The sequence below is a fragment of the Dromiciops gliroides genome, chromosome 1 (assembly GCF_019393635.1).
Source record: "Dromiciops gliroides isolate mDroGli1 chromosome 1, mDroGli1.pri, whole genome shotgun sequence".
Classification (NCBI taxonomy): Eukaryota; Metazoa; Chordata; class Mammalia; order Microbiotheria; family Microbiotheriidae; genus Dromiciops; species Dromiciops gliroides.
The window spans coordinates 64,882,914-64,895,057 of NC_057861.1; the positions used below are offsets into that span (position 1 = coordinate 64,882,914).

A 12,144-nucleotide genomic window follows, 5' to 3' on the forward strand; every position below is an offset into this window, starting at 1 on the left:
TCTATCTATCTATCTATCTATCTATCTATCTATCTATCTATCTATCTATCTCCCCTTCCTTCCTTCCTTCCTTCCTTCCTTCCTTCCTTCCTTCCTTCCTTCCTTCCTTCCTTCCTTCCTTCCTTCCTTCCTTCCTTCCTTCCTTCCTTCCTTCCTTCCTTCCTTCCTTCCTCCTTCCCTCCCTCCCTCCCATCCTCCCATCCATCCATCCATCTCTGGAAGGCCCTATGCTCACCCCTTTAGGTACAAAGATGGTTATCACATAGGTGCTGTTCTCAAGAAGTTTACATTCTAATGGGAATAGACATATATGAAAATAACTATGATACAAGGGAGCAGAAGATAAGCGCTCAAAGTCTAGAGCAAAGAGCTGTTATCCTTCTGTAGAAATCTCCAGTATCACTTCCTTTTGGAAATTATTGTGGTACTTTGACCAGGATGGTGACCTAAACTTCATTTAAAAAAGCTGTAATAACAACCCAAACTCAAAAGAAGTTTTAAGTAAGTCCAAGGAAAGAGCTATGAGAAAATTGAGGGACAGATTACTGTCAGTGGGTCAGGGATCGTATCCCCATCTGAACAAATGAAGAGACTAAGCCCATAGAGAGTAACTCCCATAGTAAGAGCTGAGACAAGAACCCAGGTCCCTTCCATTTCAAGGCTCTTTCTGATGCACAGAATGAAACCTGTTTTTAAACGTGACTCCTTGGGGCGGCTAGGTGGCGCAGTGGACAAAGCACTGGCCTTGGATTCAGGAGGACCTGCGTTCACATCCGGCCTCAGACACTTGACACTTACTAGCTGTGTGACCCTGGGCAAGTCACTTAACCCCCATTGCCCCTCAAAAAACAAAAACAAAACAAAAAACGTGACTCCTTGAAAAGTTCCGATGTGAGATAGTAAATGTGGGGAAAGAATCCTAATCCCTTTTTTCACACTTCCAGGGCACAGTGACACAACAGGGAGAACTTTGATTCAGAATTTTCAGCACTGTCTTAGATTTAGAGATCATCTCATCCCACCCCCTCATTTTACTGAGGTGGAGAGACACTAAGTACCTTAACTTCAGCAGACCTTGAGGCAGGTACTTTTTAAAACCTTCGAATTTGACAGAGGTGGAAACTGAGACGGGGAAGGGGTGGGGTGGGGGAATGACCCCTTTAAAGGTCACACAAAGAACTAAAACGAGATGCAAGACTCTGGGCTCTCAGGGAACAGGGAGGAGCATGGTGGCTACAGTTGCTGGGCATTCCGGGTCAGGATTATAATTTATGTCGTGCTTCAGGCTCTCTTTAGACGCCTTCTTGACTCCATAGCAGGGTGCCTCTCGTGGGGATCTTCAGAGGGGGGGCTGCCCAGGAGAGGCGGGAGTGGCACTGGGTCTTAGCGGGATCAAGGATGGGCCCGGTTACATGCCCTGGCCAGGGACGGATTGCTCTCTGCCTTTACGACACAAGAGGAATTAGCAGAAGCGTCGGGGCCTGCACAGTGCTGGGAATATTAGTGTGGTTGATGAGGAACTTGAACTTGGCTGGAGACCTGAGAGACTCAAGAGATAAAAGACCAAGCCATCCACCCACCTGGGAGTGTCCAAGCGCAGGACCCTGCAGAATAAGCCGGAGGTGCCACGTGAGCCGGGAAGGTGTCAAACCCTCGGCAAATGGGGTTTTCCTCGAGCCCGACTGGTGGGGGGGGGGTCAGGAGTGGAGTGGCTGCTGATTGGCTAAATCGTTTTAGCAGCTGCTGTTGCTTGGCTATTCGAGGCCTGTGGCTGCTCCTGATTGGTCGATACGGGAGACGCTTTCTAATCACTGATCGGACCATACCTGAAGGCTTTCTGCCACTATTGGCAGGTGGCCGCAGCTTCAGGACCAATCAGAGCGGGGAAATTTTGGGGCTCCGGGTAGAGGGCTCTAGAGCTTGGAGGCGGGGAGGACCCCTAGCAGCTCCCACCGGCCCAGCCCCTACGCCTACCACAGGCTTTGAGGTCGTGCCCAGTTAGAGGTGTAGGGGCCTAGTTCCAAGCTCCCTCTTCTCCCTACCCTCGGGGTCTTGGGCTGTGCCTCAGTTTACCCATTTTCCCGGCGGGATCCCGAGGATCCTGAACGGGATCCACTCGCCCAGGCGCGGGGCTGGTGAGAAGGAGGCGGCGGGCGCCCGGCACCCTGAGCCCTCCTTCCCGCCTCCTCGCTCCGGCCGGACCCGGGGTCCGGGGCGGGGACACACGGAAAAGCGTCACGTGCCGGGAAGGAAGCAGCCGGAGCCGGCGCGGAGCCGGAACCGGGCGAGCGGAGGCGGAGCGGAGGGGCCGGGCCGGGCCGGGCCGGGCCATGGCAGGTACCCAGGCCGAGGGCGGGAGCCCGGGTCCTCAGAGGGGAGTGCGGACCCGAGGGCGAGGGCGGGGGCGGGCCGACCCACGGACACCTCCGCTCCTCGCGCCCCATCAGCCCAAGCCCGGCCCCTGCCGGATCCCGAGGGTCCTGGCCCGGCCTCCCCTTCCCCATTCCCGCCCGCTCGTCCGGGCCTCGCCCGTATCGCCTCGAGCCCTCCCTGGCCCATCCTCTCTCAGGATCCCGAGCCCCTCCGCGCAGGCCTGGCCTGACTCTTGATCTTCCTCAAACAACCCCCGCCCCCCATCCCCACGCCCACTACTACCTCCCCACCCCCACCCCCTGCCCTAACCCTGGTCCCCAGCCAGGACCCTTCCAAAGCCTCGGCCCCGCCTCTAGGCCCGCCCCCCACCCCTGCCCCAGCGCCCCAGCCCCTCTTCGGTGTGCTCTGTCCCCATTGCTCAGCCCTCCCCTGGGCCCATGCCCACTTTACTCCCTCCTGCCTTCCCGTGTCCTCAGCCCTAGATCCCCAGTCCCCCGTTGGGGCCGGCCTCGCCGGGGAGGAGGCGCTGGAGGAGGAAGAGGAGGAGCCCGAACCGGAGCCAGGCCCCGAGAACCCCGAGGACTCTGAGAAGACAGCCCCAGGCTTGGGGCCGGGCGGCGGGGCCGGTGGGACGGGAGGGGGCGGGCGCGGCTGCGTGCTGACCCGGCGCGGAATCACGCTTCGGGTGCTGCTCAAAGATGCCCTCATTGAGCCCGGGGCCGGTGTCCTCTCTATCTACTACCTGGTGAGAGCCCTCGAAGGAGTGGGAGAGGGGAGCACTGGCTTCCAACCTCACCGATTCCTTCTCGGGCTTCATTTTCCCTGCCATTAAATCAGGGTGGGATGGGCAAGGGCGGTTAGATGTTCTGGTTCCAAGGGCCCTCCCACCTCCCACCCTCCATCGTCTGGGTTCCAAGCACACACACCCGGACCCCGTCCTCTGCTGTTGGGCCTGCCACTACTTAGAAACGTGACTGTGAGCAAGTATCTTCTGAGCCCCAGTTTTTCTATTTGTGGAGTCATTCTGGGGGGCTAGTCCTGTATTTGCTACGGGAAAGTCCTGCTCTTCTTCTGGGCCTGGCCCTTCCTTCTGACCCTCTTCCTTGCCTTTCCCACTTCAGGGGAAGAAATTCATTGGAGATCTGCTGCCAGATGGGAAGATCACCTGGCAAGAGACTGGCCAGGTCTTCAATTCACCCAGTGCTTGGGCCACTTACTGCAAGAAGCTGGTCAACCCAGCCAAGAAGTCAGGTTGTGGTTGGGCCTCGGTCAAGTACAAGGGTCAGAAGTTGGACCAATACAAGGCCACTTGGCTGAAACGGCACCAGCCCAATGCTCCCTCAGCTGCAGAGGAGGTGAGGTTGAAATGGGGGTTGGGGGGGTAGGGGGATGTGTATGGGGGGCTGAAATTGGTTCCTTTCCCTGACTCATTTCCATCTCTACCAATAAAATTTTATATTTCTTTCTTTTTCTTTTTTTTTTTTTGCGGGCAATGAGGGTTAAGTGACTTGCCCAGGGTCACACAGCTAACACATCTTACATTTCTATAGCAATTTTACAGATGACAAAGCACTTTCCTTACCAAAAGTCTCAGAGGCGTCAGAGTGTAAGGATTACTTCCCCAATTTATAAAGTAGTAAACTGAGGTTGAGATTTAAACCTAGATACTCTTACCACTTAATCATCGAATTAACACTTTCATTCCAATCAGTCCAGACTTTGCTGGGCTTTCCCCAGCCTGTTCCCTCAATCCCCCGCCCCCCCATCCCATACAAACAAATGGTTCAGCTTTTGTGAACAAATATCCAAATAGGAGGGTGTTGACTACGTCAGAGGTGGGAAAGATCCCCAGGGTCTGGAGCTGGTCAAGTCAGACCTCTTAAAGATGGACTTGAAGGATGGAGATGGGACATGAAAGAATGAAAATGAATATTATATGAATAAGCAGTAAGGGAAAGGCCAGGCCAGCTAGAACTAAGGGAACTACAGGATAGGGGGAGAGAGAAGAGGTTGCAGAGGGAGGCTGGGTCTAGATAATGGAAGTCTTCAAAGTCCATTTGAAAAATGGAGACTGGTGGCAGCAGAAACCCTAGATTTAGGAGCTGATGAAAAATGTGACCAGTGTTGGGCTTGAGAGGAGGAGGTATGAACTGGAACTGGGTTCAGATCTCAGCTCAGGCAAGACTTTTTTTTTTTTTTAGTGAGGCAATTGGGGTTAAGTGACTTGCCCAGGGTCACACAGCTAGTAAGTGTTAAGTGTCTGAGGTAGGATTTGAACTCAGATACTCCTGACTCCAGGGCCGGTGCTCTATCCACTGAGCCACCTAGCTGCCCCTCAGGCAAGACATTTAACCTTTAATGAGCCTCGATTTCCTCATCTAGAAGATGATCTTGTCATCCAGAAAACAATTCTTGAACTGCTGACTTTGTAGGGTTGTTGTGAGGAAGGCACTGAGGAAACCTGATGGGTTAGTAGTATTTGGAGAGATCATTCTGTAGACAGAGGCTGGAGAGACTAGAGGACCAGAGTCTAGGTGGGAGGGGCAGGAGCCATGGGAAAAGTGGCTCTGGTTCAATTGGTTTAAACTCCCTTGGAGTCATTGCTTATTGTAGCCAGTAGGGGGCACTGGGCTAATAGAATTTCAGGTCGGAAGGAGAGGGTTCTTAACATTTTTTGTGTCCTGGACCCCTTTTTGCAGTCTGGTGTAACGTATGGATGGACTTCTCAGAATCACATTTTTAAGTACATAAAATAAAATACACGGGATTATAAAGGAAACTAATTACAATGAAAAACAGTTATCAAAACTAGTTTTTTTGTTTGTTTGTTTTTGGGTGAGGCAATTGGAGTTAAGTGACTTGCCCAGGGTCACACAGCTAGTAAGTGTCAAGCATCTGAGGCTGGATTTGAACTCAGGTACTCCTGATTCCAGGACCGGTGCTTTATCCACTGCGCCACCTAGCTGTCCCAAAACTAGTTATTTTGATGTAAAAAATATCAAGATATTTCAAAAAACAAGTTCAGAGACCTCAGGTTAAGAATCCCTGATCTAGGCCAACTGTCTTATTTTGCAGATGGGGAAACTGAGGCCCAGAAAAGACTGAGAACCTTTCCCAAGGCCACCTGGGTAGTAAGCAGAGCTGGGCTTCCCACTCCTTTTTGCTGACTGACAATCCATTGTTCTTTCCACTAGGCCTCCAGGGCTGGCTCTGGACTGCCTAAGTGACCAGGCTCTGTTTGTCTCTGTCTACATAGACCCTGGTCAGTGAGGGGGAAGAGGAAGAACTGTTAGAGGAGGAAGAGGAGGAAGCAGCAGTGTCTCGGGAAGGGAAGATGCTGACCCCAGCTTCGACCTCAGCCCCAGTCCTCTTGGAAGAGAAGGGCAGGAAGCAGCTGGGAAAAGCTCTGACAGAGTCTCCCCACCCAGGTATGTCTGGGCCCCTCCAAGCAGTGGCAAGATCCCTGAGCTGGGAGTTAGGAAGTCCTAGTGGGGGGAGTCTTGTCTCTGCTCCTGACTCATTGTGATTTAGGCAAATCTCATCCCATACCTGAGCCTCAATTTCCCCATATGTAATAATACTCACCCTTCCTCCCTCCTAGTATGGAATTGTAAGGGCCAAAGGAGAGACCGACTGGGAGAAGCCTTTGGGTTGGATACGAGGACTGTTCTTCTGTAGAAATGAGGCATTCACCCAGTGAAAGAATTTTTAGGAATTGTCTTTATGTGGTCTGTAAAATTTGCATTGATTTTCCCATACTTCATGATCTGATTTCTTTTCCTCCCTGACCCTCTGCCTGATTTTCCTTAGTCTTACCCTCTGGCCTCAGCCCAGTCCATTTCCCAGTGAGCTGGGTTCAGGAACAGGGGCATGGCAAGGGCTGATGCTTCTCTTCTCTCCCCACCCCTACATTGTCCTTTACAGAGGCTGGACCCCCTGGGAAGCGGCCAGAGAGCAAGGGCCGGGTGCCAGTTCGCTACTGCACCCTGGGCAGCCGGGACTTAGCCAGGTTAGCCCTGCTACCCTGCCCAGGGAAACCATTGGCCCAAAGCTCTCAGCATGGGCACCTCTATGGCTCCTGGGCAGAGACCAAAGGGCTTTGAGCTGGGAAGGGGGTGGGGGCTTTTTTCCCTGGGACTAGCCCCTCTGCCTGTACCCCAGGGGGGAAAAGAACCCATGTCTGGGGTTGTGGGGTCTCCTGGGCCTGCAGGAATCCGCATACACTGGTAGAGGTGACGTCCTTCACAGCTATCAACAAGTTCCAGCCTTTCAACGTGTCTGTGTCTAGCAACGTGCTGCTTTTACTGGTGTGTGGCCCCCACGGACTGCCCTCTGTACTCTTGGGCCTCCCCACTTCTCCTTCCCCCATAGTTCTGAGCCTTTCCTCCCTTTCTTCTCTGTCCCACTGGAGCTGCCTCATCTTCTTTCTTAGCCCCTAAGCCTTCTCACTTCCTCTCTCCCCTTGGACTTCCTCCCCTATTATCTATCTTCTATCTCTCTGGACCATCCTTCTTCCTTCCTATGTTCCCAGTGAATAGACAAATACAAGCTGACATGGGTGAAAAGCCCTGGAGGGGAGGGAGGGAGTAGCCAGGATGTGGCCCTCAGACTCCGGAAGCTGGAGCTGGCTTTTTGAAATTCCATGATGCCTAAGGGGCAGTTGTGATGAGGATTATCCTCCCCTCTCCCCACTGCAAGTTATGGCTTTTGGTAGAGCCCTGGAGGGGTAGAGAAATCCCCCAAGACAGACTCACCCGGGGAGATGGGGCTCAGTGGCCATGGCTTCCTTACAATTTACCCAGGGATTTGCCAGAGCCCAGGGTCTGCAGGGGGGCGGGGTAGGAGAAATTGGTGGCATGATGACTTGACTGCTGGGCATCTCTGCTGAGCTGGTTGGGTGGTGGGCACTGCAAGGCTTGGCTCCTCCTCTGATCCTCCCTGTCCCCATCCTCTGGTCTCAGGACTTCCACAGCCACTTGACAAGGAGTGAGGTCGTGGGCTATCTTGGAGGTCGCTGGGACACCAACAGCCAGTGTGGGTACCTCTTAAGCCAGGGGAAGGGTTGTGGAGGGCAGGGAGGACTGGGGAAGATCAGCAGCTCTCAGCCCCCACTCTGATGCCCCTTCTTCCCCGCTTTGGGCAGTGCTGACAGTGCTGAGAGCCTTCCCCTGCAGGAGCCGTCTGGGAGATGCTGACACAGCAGCTGCCATTGAGGAGGAGGTGGGCCCCACATCGGGCTGGGTTGGGGGAATGTGGCCACTTTGTTTTCAGCTCCTTTGGCATCTGGTGATGGACAGAGTCAGGGTGATGGGGGCCCACATGGAGTCAGTATGTGCCTAGCTGGTGTGTGTGTGGTGATGGCAGTCATAACTCAGTTCTATGGAATTGTAAGGCTTACAAAGCATTTTCCTCAGACATCTGTGAGGTTAGACTCAGGCAAGGAGACTTGGCCCAGGTCACACAGTAAGCAGCAGAGCCAGAATTCCCACCCAGGTCTCTCTTGACTGGCATTTCCATCAGGCCTTTTTCTAAAGCATGTTCCTTGCATCCTGTCTGTGAGATACAGGAGCTGGCAGAGCTTCACTGATTCACCCACAGCCCCCCAGCTCCTGGGATGCAAACCCAGGTCTCCTGACTCTGAAGCGTAGCTCTTTTCGTTATGCCATGTGGGTATGGGTGGGTGTTTGTGTCCATCCGTGCCCATGGGGATCCCCGTGTACCTCTTGGGTAGGGTGTGCATGTGTATCTATGTGGTTGTCTTATCTCTGTCTCTCTCCCCCTTATCAGATCTGCCAGAGCCTGTTCCTTCGTGGCCTGTCCCTGGTGGGCTGGTACCACAGTCACCCCTACAGCCCAGCTCTGCCCTCCCTGCAGGACATCGATGCCCAGATGGACTATCAGCTCAAGCTGCAGGGCAGCGGCAACAACTTCCAGCCGTGCCTTGCCTTGGTGTGCGGTGAGCTGAACTTGAGGCCTGTGCCCAGGAGGCCAAGGCTAGGGAGGAGGGAGGATCTAGGGAGACTGATGCAGACTAGGACGCCACCAGGCCTAGTTTTATGGTTGAGCTTGGCCTGGGAAATCAGCAATCCAGATAGCAGAGAAGGGAGCGATTGCCAAGCCCATCTCCTTCCCATTCTCTTCCTGATCTTGGCGTTTTCCTTTCTTTTCCCAGCCCCTTATTACTCTGGAAACCAGGGGCCTGAGTCCAAGATTTCTCCATTTTGGGTGATGCCGCCACCAGAGGTAGGTAATGGTTACCAGTCCAGAGCAGGGGAAGATGGGAATAGACAGTGGGTAGTTCTTGTTTCTGGGCAAAAGGAGAAGACTCATCAAAGGCCTGAAGTTGAAATAATTTGAAAATTGGTAACCCATCTACAGTATGCAGTATGCCTCAGAAGTATTTTTACCTCCACTTTATAGATAAGGACACGGAGGCTCAGACAGGTCAGATGTGCCCAGAGCCAGGGTTGGTACCAGGATTCAAACCTAGTTCTCTTGGCTTCAGGATCACTGGACATGGGAGTCAGGAGAGCTGGGCTTGATCATGGCCAAGCCATCTAGCTCCTTTGACCTTCCCCTTTATCTGTCTAATGGGGACAGTAAATATAGCCAGCATGTCCTGGGGCATAGGCTTGTTGTGAGGAAGGCGTTTTGGAAGTCCCATGGCTGGAGGAATGTGAGCTGTTGGTAAGGTCCTACAGTGCTCAAACTGAAGGGGCTTGGACCTTGTCCGGTTCAGCTCCCTCATTTACAGAACAGGAAACTCAGGCTTGCATAGAGAGGTTGTAACTTCTCTCCAAAGCCACATGGGTTGTGAGAATAACGGCTGGGGTCCAACCTCATCTACTCTGATGCAGAAACAGTGCTTACTGTGCTGGTGGGGCTGCTACCCTCCTGGGCCCACAGTGTCCACCTAATCTCTGGATTAAATAGAACACTGTAACCATGATGGATGAGTAGAGTGTAGCATGTGGCTCCAGCCAATAGGAAGTCACATGGTAGCACCTTGAGAACGCCGGGGCTGGGGATGGAAAGTGACTCTGCAAGGGGATATCTCTGGGTGGGCGGGCCTTGCTTGACTGATCCTAGAGGGGAAACTGCCTGGAGTTGGAATGGCAGGGACAACAGCCACAGCCCCAACTCATGGAATGTTAGAATTGAGATCATGTGGCCCCATCCTCGCCTGACAAAGGAGGAAACTGAAGCCATAAAAACAGGTGACTTAGCCAAGGGCACTGGGGGTCACAGTCAGCAGCCTTGGATTTGAATCCTGGCCCTGCCCCTTTCTAGAACTGTAGAACTCCGGGCAAATGACTTTCTCTCTACAGACTTAGAAAATGAATGGGTTGGATTTAATGGTTTAAGCGATAATCTTAAAAAGTTACAATCCTGCAATTCACTTAATCTAGTGAGTGTCTAGTGAGAGCCTACTGTGTGCCAAGCGCTGAGCTAAACCCTGGGGAATACAAAGGAGAAAAAAGAAAAAATGGTCTGTCCCTGCCCACAGGAAGCTTATGGTCTAATGGGACACACAACATATACTTACAGGTAGTCAGACTGAGATTCAAACCCAGATAAACAGATTCTAATTGCACTGCTTTACCATGCAGCCTTCTACTGGGCTTCTTCAGAAACAGGTCTGGGTGGGAGTGAGTTTCTACTCTTTTCTACAGCAAAGGCCCAATGACTATGGGATCCCCATGGAGGTAGAGATGACTTACGTCCAGGATGGGTTCCTGACCAATGACATCCTCCATGAAATGGTGAGACTGCAGGCTCTGGGGAGATCGGGTGACAGGCAGAACCTGGGGCCCCAGGGTGTGATGTATGGGGGAAGAGAAGAGGAATAGGAGAAGGTTGTGAGTGGAAAGAGTTCAGTGGGTCCCAGAATCCCTCTCTGGCATCGGAGCTCAGTTCCTGGGAAAGTTGGAGCTGACTCTGGGCCCTTTTCCTGCCTCACTCTGGCTCCACTGCCCGATGTAGATGTTGCTGGTGGACTTTTACAAAGGAGCCCCAGATGTGGTCAAGTTTCAAGACCTGTGGAACCAAGACCAGACCTATCTGGACAAGCTGAAGGTGAGAAGGAATCATGAGTCTAGCATGCAGAGCACACACCTCTACCACTATGGTGTTCCCTCAACCTCTAGTGTAGTGCCTTGCACACAGCATCTATTGACCTGATTTGGCGGCTAAAGTTCCAGTGGCACGCAAGCAATCAACAGATTTATGAATTAATGGTTATCTTTAGTCTTCTCTTTTCAAGGATAACTGCATGTTTATGCAAGGACTTGATTGTGACCCAGGTATGTTTGAATTTAAGTATTTCTCCTCATACTGGGGAGCTAAGCCGTAACTTGTGGTTTATACCAAAATCCAGGGCATGCATTTGCTAGTTGTTTTTACATTACTCTGGAAACTGGGACAGCTAGCTGGTACTGGACTTGGAGTCAGAAAAACCGGAGTACAAATCCTGTCTCAGATACTTACTGTGTGACCCTAGGCAAGTTCCTTAACCTTGTTCAGCCTCAATTTCCTCCTCCATAAGATTGGGGGTAATACTTGCACCTACCTTACAAGGTTGTTATAAGGCCCAAATAATATAGTATGCATAAAACACTTTGCAAAATTCCAAGTGCCACTTCATTATTATTGGGAAGGGGCCATTAAGATTGCTGCCTTCCTTCACCTCCCCATGTAGATCCCTTCCAGACAGCTGAGATTACGCTTTTCTTGTTGTCTTCTAGAATATGAACATCCCCTGGTAGGGCTAGTGCTTGGAGTCCTTGCTTATACCTGAGTAGGAATGAGCTGATTGGCTTCTGGAATGAGAAGACACTGATGAATGAAAAACGTTTTATAAAGTTCTCACCATGTGTCAGGAACTGTTCTGTTATATCAATTTCATGATCTTGCTGAGAATTAAGAGTTAAGGTGGCTCTCTGTGTGACTATGGGCCAAGTCACAACTTTCTCAAGCCTGTTTTCTGAGTTGAGAAATGAAAAATAGGTTTATTTATCCATGAGATCCCTTCTGTAGAAAGTCTGAGGTGGGAATGGGCCTGAAAGCCTTCTCAGGGCCTGATCACATAACTGCTGGGCTTTCATTTCAGGTCTCCTTGGCCAGCAGGACACCGAAGGACCAAGGTCTATGCCATGTCTTGGAGCAGGTCTACTGTCTCCTTAAGAACAGCGGCTGAGGCTAGACAACTTCTGGATTCTGATGTACTAAAGGGTGGAGGGGAGAGCTGATGCCCCACAGCCCAAAGGCAGCCAGCCCCTGGCAGGTCTAGGGTCATCCCTGTACTATGTGAACTTCTGAGGCAGGAGCTGGTTGTTAATGGAGGTGGCCAGCAACTTTGTACTACTGACCACTGTCCTCAAAGGGGGAAGGTGGCTACCAAGTATCTGGCCCTAACTAAGGGTGGGGGGTGGGGATTTGCCAGGTCTGGAGGAGCCAGACCAGGCTTCTCTGTGTTTCTCCAGTTCTACTTTGCTGTGTTGCATGTCAAGTGTCTCTGTTCCCCCTGCCCTGTTGGCTCTGGGCTATAGTATGTAGCTGGTTTGGGGGGGCACAGTTGTTGCTGTGCCAGTTCATTCAGGTGTAACTTATTTGTGCAATGGTACTGTTCAGACAATAAAGTGGAAGAAAGAAAACAAATGTTTCTTGGCTAATGTTTTTGACTCTCAGAGGGGAACCAGGCCTAGGGCTGAGGGTTCTCTTTGTAGTTCCTATGGTTTGAGTACAACGGAGCCTAGAGTGTGGATGAATAAT

At 52.0% G+C, this 12,144-nt stretch overlaps 1 protein-coding gene across 1 annotated transcript; it reads left to right on the plus strand.

Moving 5' to 3' along the window:
* Positions 1-1,925: 1,925 nt before the first annotated feature.
* MPND (MPN domain containing) lies at positions 1,926-12,026 on the plus strand. The gene is made up of 13 exons (XM_043967517.1): positions 1,926-2,337; positions 2,850-3,118; positions 3,495-3,728; positions 5,630-5,801; positions 6,298-6,382; positions 6,584-6,680; positions 7,335-7,407; positions 7,517-7,593; positions 8,161-8,329; positions 8,546-8,616; positions 10,047-10,136; positions 10,357-10,449; positions 11,483-12,026. Exons 1-13 carry the CDS (start codon positions 2,331-2,333, stop codon positions 11,567-11,569), a joined length of 1,524 nt encoding a protein of 507 aa, XP_043823452.1. The 5' UTR covers positions 1,926-2,330; the 3' UTR covers positions 11,570-12,026.
* Positions 12,027-12,144: the final 118 nt, after the last annotated feature.